The sequence below is a fragment of the Loxodonta africana genome, chromosome 1 (genome assembly GCF_030014295.1).
Source record: "Loxodonta africana isolate mLoxAfr1 chromosome 1, mLoxAfr1.hap2, whole genome shotgun sequence".
NCBI lineage: Eukaryota > Metazoa > Chordata > Mammalia > Proboscidea > Elephantidae > Loxodonta > Loxodonta africana.
This window is the reverse complement of record NC_087342.1, coordinates 9,119,195-9,138,282: the sequence shown is the minus strand read 5'-3', so window position 1 is coordinate 9,138,282 and position 19,088 is coordinate 9,119,195. Positions and strand designations below refer to the sequence as shown.

Genomic DNA, 19,088 nt, shown 5'->3' with positions numbered 1-19,088 from the left:
GATTAATTTGTTAATCTCATCATTGTAAGTGGCATGCCTAAAATAACCCTTATTTTGAAATCCAGAAAACTATATTCAAATTCCAACTTTTCCATTAACAGTTCACCCCACCATATTTTATGCAAATAATGTGCACCTTCTGCGTTTGTTTGCCAACCACACCCTCTCCCCAGGAGGTATTTTTATAAGTGTGCTGTGCTAATTTTTTTATATAGCAATGCATAAAAAAAAATTGGCATAACAATGTTATTGGCAAACAAACATAGAAGGCATGCATTATTTATGTAAAATACGACATATTGCCTCTGTAAAATAAGGCAGTTAAACAATATCATCTTCAGGGTCCTCTGTAACAGCATTACATTCTACCACTTATATTTGTAACATTACTGTGGAATATTGGACTGAGTTTGGAATTACAAAGGAACTTCTGAAAGTGGTTGTGTGTAAACTGGGAAATACCTGTAGAAAGAACCTCCCACAGCTGTTTGTTCTTAAGTAAGTGTTTACCAGTCAGACTTCTTGGTATCCTCTTTGCTACTTGATTATCCTTTGGTACTTTAGGTATAAAAGTGAACTTGAGCACCGAGAATGAAAATTTTGTCTTTTATAATTCATATTCTGGATTAGTCATCAGAATTACTTTGGATAACTTCATCTACCCTAATAATACACATTAAATGAGTTCATATTTTAAAATTTAATTTCACCCCTTGACACCTGCGTTAATAAACTGTATCTTGGAATAGCATGTAATCCCAAAATAACTTAGATTGATTTTTTCAGAAGATTTACTTTACCAGTTATGTTTGTCATTGTTTAATATAAACTCAAGAAGCATCCTCTGGGAAAAGTACATTTGACACCAGGGCAGTGCATCCCAGAAGTATCTTTGGTGACAAGGGCATAATATTCTCCAAGGATTAAAATTGTCCGTGTGTATCAGGACTAGCTTGAAGGAGCTCCCTCTGGCAAAATCCAGGACTATTTGAACATTAAAATAAATACATATAACTCTTTAATAAAATGAAAATCTTTGAATTTATATTGGTATGCATAAATAAATGGGGGAGAAGGGAAAGCATGTTCTTACAGCAGAACGTCAACTAATGTGTATATAAGGAATGATGGAGTTAGAAAATCATTCTTGGATGTCAAAATAGTTGGCGAAATTTCAATGAATCATGGGATACTTACAGTTTCAAAGTATGTCTCTACAAATTACTTATTAATTACAAATGGAAAATAGTGTCTTTATGTTGGAGAAGCGTGGTGGTTATATCACCAGTATTGTGACAAAGTGATAATCACGTGCCTCCTAGTGTATGCGCTGAGAAGGATACAACACCGTTTATGTGGTTTTCCTGCCAAGACATGAAACATGAGTCTAGTCATGAAGAAACATAGAAACACATCCAAACTGAAGAACAGTCTTCATGTACTCTTCAAGTATGACAAAGAAAGGCTGAGGAGCAGTTCCACATTGAAAGAGACCAAAGAGTCAAGAAACCTAAATGCAATGGAGAATCATGGATTAGAATCTGGACTGGGGAAAAAACAGGGATGAAGGACATTATTGGGACAGTTGATGAGATTGGAATATAGACTGTGGATAATACTATTGTATCAATGTTAAATTTCTTGACTTTGAAAATTGGATTGTGATTATGTAAAGTATTCTCTTGTTTTTAGGAAATATTCACTAAGTATTTAGTGGTAAGAGGCATGATGTCTTCCACTCACTTTAAAATCATTCAGAAAGAAAATTATATATTTAGTGAGAGAACAGTAAAGCAAATGGGGCCAAATATAATCAGTTGTTGAATCCAAGTGAGTGATATATGAGAATATTTTTGTAGTATTTTTGCAATTTTCTGCAAGTTTAAAATTGTATCAAAATAAAAGATACCAAAAAATTGTTATCTTGTAATTCATACGTAGATACTCAAGAGGAAAATGCATTTATAACCTGTATCCTATGAGGTACACATTAATTTTTATACAGAGAAGTGATGATAAAGTGATTTTAGTATTGTCCTCTTGGTAAATAGCAATCTTGAATTCTAGGGTAAGGGAAAGCTATACTTAAGGCTGGTATTATTTGAAGCAAAATGTAGCAATTTGGTGTGTCTGTCTAAGGCCTGTACAACTGGGTTAGATTCCATTGAGTGGAAATAATGCATGGGACACAGTTTACCAGCCTACATCAGTGGTTCTCAACCGGGGCAATTTCATTTGGCCATGTCTTGAGACATTTCGGTTGTCACAAGTGGGGTAGGGTGCTACTGGAATTTAGTGGGTGGAGGCCAGGGATGCTGCTAAACATTTCACAATGCACAGGAGAGCCCCCAACAACAAAGAATTATCTGGCCCCAAATGTGAATTGTGCCAAGGTTGAGAAACTAGTGCTCTAGATTGATAAAGCAAACCTTACCTTTTTCTCATTACTAAAGGGGTTTTAATACCACAAGATAATAAATATTTCAAAAAAAAAATTCTATCAATTTACCCCTTAACCTTACCCGCTGCCGTCGAGTCTACTCGGACTCATAGTGACCCTATAGGGCAGAGTAGAACTGCCCCATAGAGCTTTCCAGGGCTGGAATCTTTACAGAGGAGCTCTGGTGTCACCTTGGTTAAATGTTTGGCTGCTAACCAAAATGTCGTCAGTTTGAATCCACAAGCCACTCTTTAGGAACCCTGTGGGTCAGTTCTTCTCTGTCCTAGAGGGTCGCTATGAGTTGGAATTGACTTGACGGCAGTGGGTTTTTTTTTTTGGAATCTTTACGGAAGCAGACTGCCCCATCTTTCACCCAAGAAGCAACTGGTAGGTTTGAACCACCGACCTTTTGGTTGGCAGCTGAACTCTCAACCACTGTACCACCAGGGTTCCCTATTCTGTCAACTACTGTTTATTAAATATCAACTGTGTTTGAACTGCTATATTAAATGGTTTACATATATATTTTAATTAAAAAATTGAATTATGTAGTTTTTTTAAAAAAACCTAGAGAAGTTCAAATTTTAATAAAAGTTCCCATATTTAAATTTGGGTCTCCTCGGCCTTTGTTGGATTTGTCATAGCCAAAATTTTTTTCCCAGTCTGTAGGTTCTCTTTTCACTCTTTTGGTGAAGTCTTTTGATGAACGTAAGTGTTTAATTTTTAAAAGATCCCACTTATCTAGCTTATCTTGTGGTGTTTGTGTGTCGTTAGTTACAGTTTGTATCTTTTTAATGCTGTGTATTAGGGTCTCTAGTGTTGATCCTATTTTTTTCTTCTAGGACTTTTATAATTTCTGGTTTTATATTTAGGTCTTTGATCCATTGTGAATTAGTTTTTGTGTATGGTGTGAGGTATGGGTCCTGTTTCATTTTTTTACAGATGGACATTCAGTATTGCCAGCACCGTTTATTAAGAAGACTGTCTTTTCCCCATTTGATGGACTTTGGGCCTTTACTAGAGATCAGGTGACTGTAGGTGGGTGGGTTTACATCTGGGTTCTCAATTCTGTTCCGTTGTCTGTCGTTGTACCAGTACCAGAATGTTTTGACTATTGTAGCTGTATAGCAGGTCCTGTGGTCAGGTAGTGCAAGTCCTCCTACTTTATTCTTCTTCTTCAAGAGTGCTTTACTTATCTAAGGCCTCTTTCCTCTCCATATAAAGTTAATGATTAGGTTTTCCATCTCTTTAAAGAGTGCTGTTGGTATTTGGATTGGGATTGTGTTGTATTTGTAGATTGCTTTGGGTAGAACTGTTATTTTCACAATGTTGAGTCTGCCTATCCATGGGCCTGGCATGTTTTTCCATTTATGTCGATCTTTTTTGCTCTCTTGCAGTAGTGTTTTGTAGTTTTGTAAAGGTCTTTCACATCTCTGGTTAGATTTATTCCTAAGTATTTTATTTTTTTAAGGGGCTATTATAAATGGTATTGCTTTCCTAATTTCCTTTTTGTAGTTCACTTTGTTGGTGTTTAGGAATCTAACTGATTTTTGTATGTTTATCTTGTATCCTTTTACTCTGCTGAATCTTTTATAAGTTTCAGTAGTTTTCTCGTGGAGTCTTTTGGATTTTCTGTGTATATTAGCATATCATCTGCAAATAGGGACAGTTTTACTTCTTCCTCAACAATCTGGACATGCTTTATTTCTTTTTCTTGCTTTATTGCTCTAGCTAGGACTTCCAGCACAGTGTTAACAGGAGTGGTGATAAAGGGCATCCTTGCTTGTACCTGTTCTCAGGGGGAATGTTTTCGGCCTCTCTCCATTAAGAATGATGTTGGCTGTTGGTTTTGTATAGCTGCCCTTTGTTATGTTGAGGAATTTCCCTTCTGTACCTGTTTTACTGGGGGTTATCAGGTATGGGTGTTGGACTTTTTCAGATGCCTTCTCTGTGTCAATTTAGATGATCATGTCATTTTTTTTATTTATGTGGTGGATAACGTTGATTGATTTTCTAACGTTGAACCATTGTTGCATACTTGGTATGAATCCCACTTGGTCGTGGTTTATTATTTTTTTGATATGTTGCTGAATTCTGTTGGCTAGAATTTTTCTGAGAATTTTTGTATCTATATTCATGAGAGTTATTGGTCTATAATTTTTTTTTTTTGTGGGGTCTTTGCCTGATTTTGGTATCAGCGTTATGCTGGCTTCATAGAATGCATTTAGAAGTATCCCTTCCTTTTCTATGTTCTGAAATAGTTTGAGTAGTACTGGTGTAAGCTCTTTTCTGAATGTTTGGTAAAATTCCCTAGTGAAGCCATCTGGGCTGTGGCTTTTTTTTTTTTTGGTTGGGAGTTTTTTTATTACCTTTCCAATCTCTTTTGTTATGGGTCTGTCCAAATTTTCAACTTCAGTTTGGGTAGGCAGTATGTTTCTAGAAATTTGTCCATTTCTTCTAGGTTTTCAAGTTTGTTGCAGTATTCTTTTTCATAGTATTCTGTTATGATCCTTTTTATTTCAGTTGGGTCGGTTGTAATGTCCCCCATTTCGTTTCTTATTTGATTATTTGCGTCCTTTCCTGTTTCTCTTTTGTTGATTTGGCCAGTGGTTTATCGATTTTGTTGTTTCAGAGAACCAACTTTTGGTCTTGTTGATTCTGTCTACTGTTTTTCTATTCTCTATTTCATTTATTTCTTCTGTAATCTTTGTTTCCTTTCTTCTGGTTGCTGTGGTCTTCTTTTGCTGTTCTGTATTTGTGTTGTGTAGCTAATGTTTTGATTTCATCTCTTTCTTCTTTTTTGATGTTTGCATCTGTTACTGTAAATTGACCTCTGAGCACTGCCTTTGCTGTGTCCCAGAGGTTTTGGTATGATGTGTTTTCATTCTGTCTCTTGAGTTTCTAAATAGTCTCTATAATGTTTCCCTTTTCATTCATAATACTGTTTATTTGTCACTTTATTCTTTATTTTTTGATCAATCTTGATAAAAACCAGTGTTTGGTTTTGTCAGTCCTTTTGTATACTTGTATTAATTTCTGTTCTTCATTCAACAAGTATTTGTTGAACATCTTCTAGGTGTTGAAGATACATTAGTGGACAAGATGGAAATATTTCTCTTCATGGTGGTCATTCCCTTTTGTAAGCTTTTCAGCTGGGATTGATTTTATGTAGTTGTCCTAAGGCTGCGGGCTATGTGTTTCATTTTTGCCAAAAGCCCTTGGAGTTTTTACCAGTTCAAGGCTAATTGTTTATTGGCTTGGGGATTCCTGTGCCATACATGTAAAGTAAAATAAGACTCTACATGTAAATGTAGCCAAGCTTGGAGCTTCTGTTTCTCATGAGAGACCTTGTTAGCGGCCATCCAAGGTACAACAGCTGGTTGCTATTCGCCTGGAGCAACAGAGGAAGAAGGAGAGTCAGGAAGAGGAGAAAGAAATGGAATGTGTAGGCAATTGCCTCCATGAACAACTGCCTCCTTTGTCATGAGACCTGAAGAACTGGTTGGTGCTAGGTTGCCATTACTGAATATTTACATCAAAGATTCTATTGAAAAATCCTCTTCAAAAGGGAGAAAATGCAGAACAGAATTTCAAATTCCCATGGAATCCGGACTTTCTTTCCTTATGCCACGGAGACTAAATGAACCCCTGAAACTATTGCCCTGAGATAATCTTTAAACCTTAAATACCCCCTGAAGTCTTCTTAAAGCCAAATAATAGTATAGCTTAACTAGTAAAGAATGTACACCTTGAACTGTGTCTGTGGAATCATTTAAGAACTATGTGTATGGAATCAGACTGACAACAACAACTCGAAAGGTTAGACGGAGACTGAGGAGGCAGTGAGTTTATGTTAATGGGGGAGGAACAGTCCAGAAAAGGAGGGTGAGTATGGTTGCACGACTTGAAGAATGTAATCAATGTCACTGAATTGTATATGTAGAAATTTTTGAATTGGTATATGTTCTGCTGTGTATATCCTCAGTAAGACCAAAATAATAAGATAAATTATTAAAAAAAGGAATCTACCTACAGCACGGAGCATATATAAACATACATGTCAGACTACAACATAGAGTTAATAATTTGAGTCCTGAAAGCCTTGGTTAGAACCTTGCCTCTACCTTTTGAGCAATGTGACGTTGGGAAAATTGTTTAACCTTTCCCTGCTACAATTTCCTTCGGTCTGAAATAGATACCACAATAAAATCAAACTCTTGGAATGTTAAAATAATTAAATGAGTTAGTCATGAAGTGCTAAAAAGAGCGCATCGCACACAGTAAATTCTCAGTATTAGCTGTTTCAGTAATTATTATTACTTTGGTAAGTAGGTGGAGTTCTTCTAGTCCTTTTGCTGAAGGAGTGACACATTCACGGTCCTGGCTTCACAGAGGGATCTCAGTTTAGGTCCCATCCACAGGGACCCAAGACCAGGCCTCTTGTCTTTGTGTGGACATGGGAAGTGTGGCAGCTGTTCCTCTACACCTGTATCCAGGTTACCTGTCTGACTTTGTTTCTGGTTCGTTGAGATGTCTCTTTTCTTTCTTATAATAGTGCAGCTAAGTATGTACACTTAGAGTTGACTGAGCATTTTTTGTGTTTGTAACTAGAAAGGATTCCTCATTAGCTCAGGCCACCATGTTTTCTCAAATGGAAGCCAGATCTAATAAGCCTTAAAAAGTTTGTCATGATTTTTTTTTTCTGATTAGAAAGCTATGCATAATCATAAAAACTTAAATGGTACAGAAATAAAGTTGGATGAGAAAAGTTCTCTTAATCAGGATACAGGTTAAGAAATGCTGTGAGTAGTATGTTATGGGTTACTTCTTGGTAATAGATAACAGGGGTTTTACAATTTTACAGGCTACCCATCACAAGATAGGTAATACTAATATTTTTGCTGTGTTGTCTCCAGTCTTCTGTTTGTGTATCAGTATACATTTTTTTTTTTTAATGGTCTCACATTTCATTACTATTTTGTAACCTGATTCCTTTAACTTATTGGAGACCATTTCTTACATCGTAAAAATGGATTCTACGATACCATTTTAAGAGTATATTATAGTTTAGACCCTATTGTTGGATATTTAAATTACTTTGAAATTGTAACTTTAATTTTTAATCTAAGGTGTTTTAGGGTATTGTTTTGTAGCTTATATAAATGGTAAGAGGTTTTTAATAGTCTAGATTTTTTTTAACCCATTATAAATAAGTCTATTTTTGAAATAGTTTTTTTTTTTTTTTGTATAGACCTTGCTGGAGAGCAAAACCTGCAGTAATATATTCTAGCGCTGTAGTCCTTAACCCTCACTGGGTATCAGAATCACTGAGAGGACCTTTGAAAATGTCCATCCTCAGGTGCCTCCTCTAGACATTTTAATTTAATTGGCCTGAGACAGAGTCTAGCATTAATGTTTTTTTCAAAAAAGTATTTCTAATGTGCAGCCAGTGTTGAAAATCACTTGGATAACACATTAACATATCAAGAAGGATAAATTAGGTCATGGAGGGTTATTCCTTTCTGAGATGACACCCACTCTCCAAATCATGCAGCCTTTTGGCAACCAAGGATCAAGGCAAGTACAGTTGCCCCTCACAATGGAACTTTTTTTCTCTACTGCCCAGTAAAGTTGGAACCCCGCAAGAAAAGCTGAGCGATGTAATCAGAATCCTTTCTGACTTAAAAATTGACTTTGAAGAAACACAGAGAAACTTAAGTTGTGTTTTTTTCTTAAAATTAATACAAATAAAGGAAATTAATTTCTTAATTATGCTTTCATCTTGGTGACTATAAATTACATCATTAAATTTTATTTTCATTATTAATGGCTAATACTTTATAAAGCTGAATTATACAGTGTTCCTCATAGTTCCTGACAGATCATATGTTGTCCTCATCCTTTCACAATTTAAATAAAATGAAGGGAGATTCTTAACTCTCTTGATTGCTTGTGAACTCTGTGTACAACTTTGTGTGGGGATCGTAGCTGGAGCAGAAGGGTATCTTAAATACCACTGTAGTCCAGCACTATCATGTTACAAAGGAGAAGACTGAGAGCGTACCAGGTTTGCCCAATATCTCCTGATAGAAAGAACCTGGATCTCCCAACTCCCATTATTCTGCTAAGCTCGGAAGCCTCAGGAATCTTGATTCTCCTCCTTGAATTGCCACTTCTGTTTCACGTCCCAGTGATTATGTTTCCATAACCTTCTCATAAGGAGCAGAAATGTTTTCATCCACTTAAGTTGCTGAATAAAATTAGGTGTGTATTTCTCCTCTTCATCAAGACGTTATTCTGACTGAAGTGTTTCCCTGTTCCATTTTGCCCTCTGACGTAAAGGGAAGAAAAGAAGCAAGTCACATGGAAAGTTCAGGACTCCCTCTTTACAAAAATAATCAAATGCCAATGATTATCAGAACTGTATTTATTCATACATTTGTTCATTATAGGTATATGTATGTGTGTAGGCACACACACATCCTGGCACTTACTCTATGCCGCTCCTGCAGGGTAGAGTGTCGGGGAAGGTAGGAAGTACAGAGACACATCTCCATCCTAGAGCTCACTATCTGATGGGGGAGACAGACACAAACATAATTATACTGCTACATGTTTAATGCTATGAAAAGATTTAAAACAAACCAAATCCACTTGGATCGAGTAGGTTCTAACTCATAGCAACACTATAGGTCAGAGTGAAACTGCCCCATAGTGTTTCCAAGGCTGTAATCTTTGTTTTTTTGTTGTTTAATCTTTATGGAAGCAGAGTGCCGTATCTTTCTCCCATGGAGCGACTGGTGAGTTCAACCCACCGACCTTTTTTTGTTCAGCATCTCAGTACTCTAACCCTTGTGCAACCAGTAAAAAAGATACACAGTGATTTAAAAGACAGAAGTACTGTCTGAGGAGTAGGGGAGGAGCATTATAGGGAAAGATCACTGAGCAGGAAAGGATCTTAAAAGATGAGTAAGAAGTTTTACCGGGTTTGTTGTTTGGTGTCGTCAAGTCGGTTCCAACTCATACAACCCCATTTACAACAGAACAAAACACTGCCTGGTCCTGCACCACCCTCACAATCATTGTTATGCTTCAGCCCATTGTTGCAGCCACTGTGTCAATCCATCTCGTTGAGGGTCTTCCTCTTTTTCACTGACCCTCTGCCTTACCAAGCATGATGTCCTTCTCCAGGGACTGGTCCTTCCTGATAACATGTCCAAAGTACGTGAGACAAACACTCTTCGCCCTGGCTTCCAAGGAGCACTGTACTTCTTCCAAGACAGACTTGTTCTTCTGGAAGTCCATGGTATATTCAGTATTCTTGGGAACACCATAATTCAAAGGTGTCGATTCTTTGGTCTTTCTTATTCATTGTCTAGATTTTGCATGCATATGAGGCCATTGAAAATACCTTGGCTTGGGTCAGGCGAACCTTACTGTTAAAGTGACAGCTTCTTTTTCTTTCTTTCTTTTTTTTAACACATTGAAAATATCTTTTGCAGCAGTTTTGCTGAATGCAGAGTGTCCTTTGATCGAAGGACTGCTGCAAAAAAAAATCCTTGACAACTTCGATCTTTTCTCCATTAATCATGATGTTATTCATTGGTCAGGTTGTGAGGATTTTTGTTTTCTTTATGTTGAGGTGTAATCCATACAGAAAGCTGTAGTCTTTGATCTTCATCAGTAAGTATTTCTTAAAGCTGGCAGGATTGTGCCATCTGCGTATCACGGGCTGAATTTCTGGCGGTTCCCTGTTGATGTATGCCTGCAATCGTGTTTGAATTATCGTCAACAAAATTTTACGTTCAATAATTTCCGCATTTGGTTGGATCACCTTTTTTTGGAATGAGCACAAACATGGATGTCTTCCAGTTTGTTGGCCAGGTAGCTGTCTTCCAAGTTTCTTGGCAGACATGAGTGAGAACTTCAAGTGCTGCGTCTGTTTGTTGAAACATTTCAATTGGTATTCCGTCAGTTCCTGAGGCCTTGTTTTTTGCCAGCGCCTTCAGTGCATCTTGGACTTCTTCCTTTTATACCCTCGGTTCTTGATGTGCTACTTCCTGACGTGATTGAATGTCTACCAATTCTTTTTGATGCAGTGACTCTGTGTATTCCTTCCATCTTCTTTTGATATTTCCTGTGTTGTTCAATATTTTGCCCATAGTATCCTTCAGAACTGCGACCGGAGGCTTGAATTTTTTCCTTTAGTTTTTTCAGCTTGAGAAATGCTGAGCATGTCCTTCCCTTTTGGTTTTCTAACTCCAAGGTCTCTGTACATTTGATTGTAATAGTTTACTTTGTCTTCTCAAGCCGTCCTTTGAAATCTTCTATTCGACCCTTGATTTTATCATTTCTTCCATTTGTTTTTACCTACTGTATGCTCAAGAGCAAGTTTCAGAGTCTCTTCTGACATCTGTTCTGGTCTTTTCTTTCTTTCCTGTCTTTTTAATGATGTTTTGCTTTCTTCATGTATGAATTCCTGAATCTCATCTCACAACTCATTTGGGCTTCAGTCATTAGTGTTCAGTGTTTCAAATCTGTTCTTCAGATGATCTCTAAATTCAGGTGGTTTATACTCAAGGTCATATTTTGGTTCTCGTGGACTCGTTTTAATTTTCTTCAGCTTCAGCGTAAACTTGCATAAGAACAATTGGTAGTCTGTTCTGCAGTTGGCCCCTGGCCTTGTTCTGACTGATGATATTGAACTTTTCTATTGTCTCTTTTTACAGATTAGTCTGTTTGATTCCAGTGTTTTCCATTCGGTGAGGCCCATGTGTATAGTCACCATTCATGTTGTTGAAAAAAAGGTATTTGTAATGAATGAGCCTTTGGTCTTGCAAAATTCTATCATACAATCTCTGGAGTTGTTTCTGTCACCAAGGCCATATTTTCCAATACAGATCCTTCTTTGTTTCCAGCTTTCACATTCCAATCTCCAGTAATTATCAATGCATCGTGATTGCATGTTCGATCAATTTCAGACTGGAGAAGTTGTTAGAAATCTTGAATTTCCTCATCTTTGTCATTAGTGTTTGGTCTGGAAATTCAAATAATAGTCATATTAACTGTTCTTCTTTGTAGGGGTATGATATTATCCTACAGTGTTGTACTTCAGGAAAGATCTTGAAAAAAAAATTTTTTTAAGTGATGAATTCAACACCATCTTCTTCAATTTGTCATCCCCAACATAGTAGACCATATGACTGTTCGATTCAAAGTGGTCAATACCAGTCCATTTCAGCTTACTAATGCCTAGGGTATCGATCTTTATGCATTCCATTTTGTCTTCGATGACTTCCAATTTTTCTACATTTATACTTCATACATTCCAGGTTCCAATTATTAATGGATGTTTATAGCTGTTTCTTCTCATTTTGAGTCATGTCACATCAGCAAATGAAGGTTCCAAAAGCTTTACTCCATCCATGTCATTAAGGTCAACTCTACATTGAAAAGGCAGTGCTTTCCTAGTCATATTTTGAGTGCCTTCCAACCTGAGGGGCTCATCTTCCAGCACTGTATCAGACAGTGTTCAGCTGCTATTCATAAGGTTTCCGCTGGTCAGTTTTTTTAGAAGTTGACCACCAGGTCCTTTTTGCTCCTCTGAAACCTGTCCACTATGGGTGACCCTGCTTGTATTTGAATAATGATGTCATAGCTTCCAGCATCACAGTTACAAACTACCACAGTATGACAAATTGACAGATATGTGGTATTTGCCAGGTAAAAGGGAGTGTCCGAGGGAACCAAACATACAAAATCTTGCAAGTGTAAAAGTTTGACATTTTTAGGTGAGAAGACCTATGAAGCCGACATAAAGGCTCATGGGAGTTTGGCAGGAGAGCAGTTTGGCAAGTTCTGGTCCAGATTGCCAAAGGCATTATATAACATGCCAGGGAGTTTGGATGTTATCTTTGAGACTGGAGGTGTTCACTGCAGTTTGTAAAACAAGGGAAGATAGCCATATGTGCATTTTAAAACATAGCTATAGCAATCATGGTGAAAGATTGGCAGCCAGTTCCTGTATGGGAGGCTTGATAATAGTTCCATAAAGAAAGGAAGAGGGCCTGAATCAGTCCCTGGTGATTGGGATGGAAAAGGGACAGGGAAAGGCTGGGATTCAAGAGAGATGCCAGGCAGAAATGAACAAGACTTGGGATTTGGTTGGATGTTTGGACTCGGGAAGACAGAAGAGTCAAAGTTAACACCAATTTCTATCTTGTAAAAAAAAAAAAAAATCTTGAGCCACATATAAACAGTAACCACATTATCTCAGAGAGGGACTTAGAGGATTGTTTGGCAAAGGTAGTGAGTGAATTAGTGGTCCCCTGGGAACCCTAAATGGGAATTTAAATAAGGATGGTAGCTAACATTTCTCGAGCACTAACTGTCATTCTCCTGTGAGAATTAAAGCTGAATCATAAGCATAGAGACACTGATGTGTAACAGGAGCCAAAAATTTTGACATTTCTGGGAACCTGGACAGAAGCGTGTAGGAGAGAGGTGGTCACGATCTAATCAACTGCTGCCACATCCTGAGTGTTTAAGTGTGTGTTCGTGGACCTCTCTGTTGCTAATGGTGAGTCATTCCTGCAAATGACTATTAAAAGGTTAATACACAGAACATATTTTATACAAATACTGTGAGTGGTATTCCAAGAAATAAGTTTTGGAAGCAAAATAAGTTTTGATGTGCGATTCTGTGGAATGTTGTTAATACCAGGAGATCCAAATATTACACTGTTTAAACATTTCCCAGTAAAGTTCATTGGTGTTTTCCAGTGTTTGAACATTCACTATTGGCTACAGCTCTTTGTAAATACTATAAAAGCAGAAATGCAAAGAGAAGAAGACAAGACTGCCGTTGTAGAATGCACTGACATAAAATGGAAAATGGATTTAAAATCTGAATTGGCAAAAAACAATATAGATTTCAGTGGGAAAACCAAATCAAGACAAGCAGACGAAATATTTTCATCATTGAATAAAGGAAATGAATTAATATGAAGCAACTTGTACCCTAACATCCTTCTCGAAGGTACTTTTGGACATGCTCTTAATTCAGTGACCCTCAGCACAAAAATGCAATAAGATTTTCTAGACTATTTGGCATGAAACAAAGATCAAGACTGTTGGACAGTGCACTAAATGCTTTATAGTGTTTGAAAATTTCACTTTAAGAATGACAGCTTTTAAATATTAAATATTAAATATTTGTGGCATTTTAATTTTTTAAAATGCTTTCTTGGCATTTATTTTGTTTCTGTGTTCTGTTTTACTATTTTCTGCTATCAGTTGGCCTTGATTAGGCTGAGATCATTTTTACATGCTATTGGAATATTATTATATGAGTTTGAATAATAATAAACCGTGCATTAATTGTTAAATCTTTCATGTATAGAATAATTCTAAAACTATTATATGAGAAATGATTCACTGTTTATTATTATGATCTCTCATTAATGTCTAAAAATACATAAATCATAATAGGAAAAATACAGAATAATTTGTTTCAGGAATTCTTCTTTCTCTTCAAATCCTGAGGATTAATATCTGTTGAGAATTTGGAGACATTAGGACTCGCAATATTTTTTAATGTTTCCTAAATTTCTTGACTGGTTATTTTCAGAATTCAGAAAAAATACAAGTTTTCCAAGAAATACCAGGAAGGGAATTCCCACACAGAAGCACTACCAGGCACTATACTAATGTCGTTGCTTGCATTATCTCCTTTAGTCCTCATAGCAGCCCTATGGTATGTAGGCACTTGGTAGCTCCATATTACAGATGAGGAAAGTTAAAACATAGAGGAAGAGGAGGTAACACTCTTGGGACCTCATAGCTAGTAAGTGGTAGAACTGAATTCAAACCCAGGCTCTCTGACTCCAGAACACAAGCTCTTAACCTCCGCACCATCAACTAGGCAGTTGGAGACGTGGGTCTGGAGCTCAGGAGAGAGGACGGAACTGGAAATGGACTCTTAGATTTGTTTCTCTCTTGTTCTAGTCCTGGTACATAGCTTCTGTGGGATATAGTGTTGCTATGAACTACAGCCGTGTGGGATTTGATGTTGTTGGTGCTCTCCATGTTATGTAGTTCCACACTATTAAACTTTATTTAAAACAAAGATCCAAAGAACACTTATTCTCTAAATTCATTTCAGCAAGTTACTTTTGTGCCAGAGCAGACCAAGTGAAGTGACAGGTTGAGGAATTAGCCCTGCTAGTTTTAGGAAGGGCTGTGTGCTTTCTGGCTTGGAACAGTCTGGTGTTTGCTGAAGAGGCAGGCGCTCCCATCTCCGCTTTGCCTTGTCTGCATCAGCAGCCCTGTTTGCCTCTGATTAGTCAGTCCTCTCTTATCAATGTGTCTGTCTCATTCCCTGATTATACTCTGAGTTAGCTCTAGTATGGTATGTCAACCTCATTTAGGAATAATTTCTTACAGCAATCTGCTCATGCCTGTGTCTACAAAGGGAAGAGCAGGGAATTTACTTTTTTTTAAAATTAATTTCTTAAAGACATAATCTTTAAGCTTTCTTTCTTCATGCCAGAACGCTCCTTAGGTCAGCTGTTAAGAATTTCTTAAATTATATCTATGGAAATGCCAACAAGGTCATTTTATTGTTTCAGTGTGAGCTAATCAAATTCCTAGAATTTCAGGGCAGGGACAAAACAAAACCGCAGTGTAAGGTTGGTTGCTCAAATGTTATGGTTTTCTTGCGTGGTGACATTAAGACGTGTTGAAGACAGAGCTGGACGGGTGGCTCAGTTTAATACTAACAGTATTGGTGCATTTCATGGATAAGAAATATCCTGTAAAGGCACCCTAAGGAATAGTGTGGTTTTTAAATCCCTTACTGGAAAATCAAGTGTGTAATGATCATTGTGAACTTGAAATTGACTCTACGGCAGTGGGTTTGGGTTTTTTGGTATGTGTGTGTGCTGTGTGATCTTGGGCAAACTACATAGCTTCTCTGAGATTTCTTATCTTTGAAAAGTAGGAAATATACAGCCTAGGCTTTATGAAGATTAAATGAGATATATTTAAAACTCTATGTACAGCGCATGTGGTACCCAATAAAAACTCGAGAAAAACTAGCCCTGTTTTTAAAGAAAGGAAATGTACACAAGTGAGAATCAAGAAACACCAAGTATATAAACTTAGGTGTATACCATACAATCCAAGTGTGTAAATTTATTAAGTATTATGTTCTGGATAAGTAAGATAGCCACATAATATCTGCCTAATTCTTTAAATACTCCCATTTTGAAAACAAAACTCTCCTCTCCTGCCCTGTATATTGGAGTTCCTTCAAGTGTGTCTCTGATGATGCTTCAGTGACTTATTAATGCCATCCCTTATACTGTGTTTGAGGACAGAGGGGTAACCCTGACGGCTGCTTACGTGTGTAGCCCTTTCCATGAGTTCTCTAGATACTTGGGCAAGTCTAGTGGCAAATATTTCCTCTGCTCCTGTGTTCTGTTAGATCCCCTCTTCTGTGCTTCCGTAGTGCTCTGTAATCTCTAGTCCTGGCTCTTATCACATTTGTTGTAACTGCTTCCCCACTTGTCTCATTAAGGTAAGGGACTGGGTTTGTCCTGTTTATTATTGTATTACCATTCTCAGAAATCACCCAATACTCAGAAAGTTGCTCAATAAATATATACTTATTAAGTGAACTAGGAGTCATGGTGGTACAGTGATTAAGAGCTCAGGCTGCTAACCAAAAGGTCGGCAGTTAGAATCCACCCGCCGCTCCTTGGAAACCGTATGGGGCAGTTCAGCTTTGTCCTGTAGGGTCACTATGAGTCAGAATTGACTCAACAGCAGTGGGTTTATTAAGTGAATTAATAAGAAGTCCCTGCATGCTGTAGTCTCATCTGCCGTTTGCTGACCCTTTCTTTGCTTCTCCCTTTGATGTAGATAGAAATGAGGGTTCCCAGCAGAGGAACCAGATAATTAAATCTTAGTTCCTTGTTAAACCAGCTGCTATGGAGTCAATTCTGACTCATGATGACCTTATTTGTGTCAGAATAAAACTATGCTCCATAAGGTTTTCAGTGGCTGATTTTTTGGAAGTAGATCACCGGACTTTTCTCCCAAGGTGCCCCTGGCTGGACCCGAACCTTCCACCTTTCAGTTAGCAGCCTACCTCATTAACCATTTGCACTACGTGGGATCCTTCCATGTTAAAAAGGAGATGGCAATAGCTCCAGGTCTTTGTCCCAGGAATACATGAGCTTTGTGTCAGACTTCCGTTTTTTAACTTGTGTAATTAGGAGGCTTTTCGACTTACTTCTGAATTTCCAGCTATTTTGAATGGTTCAAATGGCTGGGTGTGATATGTCCTGGCTAAGGGAGACGCCGAAGCCTAGGGCTTTGAGGTCAGGCAGGCCTCCCATCCAGTTCCAATTCCTCATGACTGGCTCTCTAATCTTACTACCCATCTAAAGCCTCAGGCTCCTTATCTGTTCAATGGCATTAATAATAATATTACTTACCTCATGGAGGCATTGTAAAGATTGAGACAGTACATTTAAAGGCTTAGCTAATGCTTGGCACCTAGTGATAACCATTAACTTTATATTATTACTGTAAGTCATTTACATTTTCTTTACAAGGAATAAATAAACAAGCTATGTTAATTCTGATGAATTACTGAAATGTAAACTGTTGAAACCTTTCTTGATAACACCACTGTGGTGGCCTTGGAAATACCCTGCCCAGCTCTCCTGGGAGCCTAATGGACTGACAGCCCCAGCTGCCACCCCTCCGGACCCACCACAGCATTTGCATCAAGGCGATGCTTCCCTTGGGTGGCTTCCAGCCAGGAACCGGACTCAGCAGGGCTGCTAATAAAGGCCGATTCTTGCTAGGCGTGGGACTCCTTTAACGGGTGACTTTGGCTCAAGGACTCCTCGTCAGCTTGGCTGAAACTTCCTTAAAACAGCTGAAATCTAATAATCTTTCTACCTGGTCTTCCTACCTTCCCTTCGCAGGGGTCAGACCTGCATCACCGTCTGAAGGCTGTCCCAGCCTCCTCCAGCCTCCTTTCCATGTCCTTTATGGGTGTTTCCTTTAGTAAACCTTATGCACGTCTTGGTGTCTGCTTCTTGGAGGTCCTGAACTAGCACAAACAATTAGAATAGTTGTTGGACGGGAGTAACATCTGGTACCCTCGAGTGTGGAGTATATATTCATTCCATCAACTATGAAGTGAATATTGTTGTAATGAGGTTAATTTACTCTCTAAGTTATTGCATTACCTCCGAATTACAGTTTGTGTGAATGACCATAAATTCTCTAGGATAGGCATTTCCGTAGGGGAAATTGCTAACCTTTCAGACTTACCAAGTTCATCCGCGCATTGCTGTAAGAGTGATCTCCTTTAGGACAGCCCCGTACAGTGCTAGGCCGTTAGTGTGAGTTAGTGATGTTAGCCTGCAGCATTCATGAACCGAAAAATTTCTCAAAAAAGAAAAAGAGAAGTTATTGATAGCTGTCCAGTGTTTATTTTTAGTGTTACCTTCTTCTGATTTCTTTGTTTTTCTAATCCTTTCTCCTAAATCCTCATGTGATTATTATTTTTGTGACAGACCAGGTCCAGGGGACGGTCACCATCCGGAACTTCAGCGCTCTGTCTTCAGGTTTGTACCAGTGTGTGGCCTCTAATGCCATCGGAACCAGCACCTGCCTTCTGGATCTCCAGGTTATTTCACGTAAGTATATATAATTCTGATGTCAGCTGTGGGTCTGACACACCAGGATCCTCAACCTGAAGTTTTCAGGTTGTCTGAAGATGACTAAATAGAAATTCTTTTGCTTGTAGTCATTGTTGAAAATACTATAAAAATATGATGACATACTTAGCCTCAACAATAGAATATCTTCTTTATGGCAAAATATCTTCCTTCTCAGGGTCATTAGAACCATTAGAATAAAAATTTACTATATTCTGTTAGAATATTCTATTAGTATGTACTTACTATGTATTAGAATTATTAGCATATATTATGTAACTTATTATATAGTGCTATGAAAACCCTGGTGGTGTAGTGATTAAGAGCTACAGCTGCTAACCAAAAGGTCGGCAGTTCAAATCCGCCAGGCGCTCCTTGGAAACTCTATGGGGCAGTTCTGCTGTGTCCTATAGGGTTGCTATGAGTCGGTAATCTACTCAATGGCAGTGAGTTTGGCTTTTTTTTTTTTTTTTAATAGACGTTACCCTGGTGGTGTAGACGTTAAGTGCTACAGCTGCTAACCAAAGGGTCAGCAGTTTGAATTCACCAGGCGCTCCTTGGAAACTCTGTGGGGCAGTTCTGCTCTGTCCTGTAGGGTCGCTACGAGTCGGAATTGACTTGACGGCACTGGGTTTGGTTTTTTTTTTGGTATAGACATTACGAGAAGCCCTGGTGGCGTGGTGGTTAAAGCGCTCAGCAGCTAACGAAAAGGTTGGCAAGCTGAACCTGCCACCTGCTCCGTGGGAGAGAGATGCAGCAGTCTGCTTCTGTAAAGATTTCCAGCTTTGGAAGCCCTATGGGGCAGTTCTCCTCTGTCTTATAGGGTCGCTATGAGTTGGAATTGACGGCCATAGGCTTTTTTTAATAGGCAATACGGAAATTTGTAATGACCTTACGGCTATGACAAG

General features: G+C 38.1%; 1 protein-coding gene across 4 annotated transcripts in view; it reads left to right on the top strand.

The window, feature by feature from the left end:
• The window catches only part of IGSF11 (immunoglobulin superfamily member 11), a 29,133-nt gene that overhangs the window by 4,666 nt on the left and 5,379 nt on the right, over positions 1 to 19,088 (top strand). For 2 of the 4 annotated variants that reach the window (XM_023551768.2, XM_023551767.2), the window contains exon 4: positions 18,037 to 18,087. In XM_023551768.2, the coding sequence (XP_023407536.2) occupies positions 18,037 to 18,087 (51 nt within the window). Of the gene's footprint in view, positions 1 to 18,036; positions 18,160 to 19,088 lie in introns of all 4 variants that reach the window. The other 2 variants (XM_010592941.3, XM_023551765.2) reach the window with 1 other exon arrangement.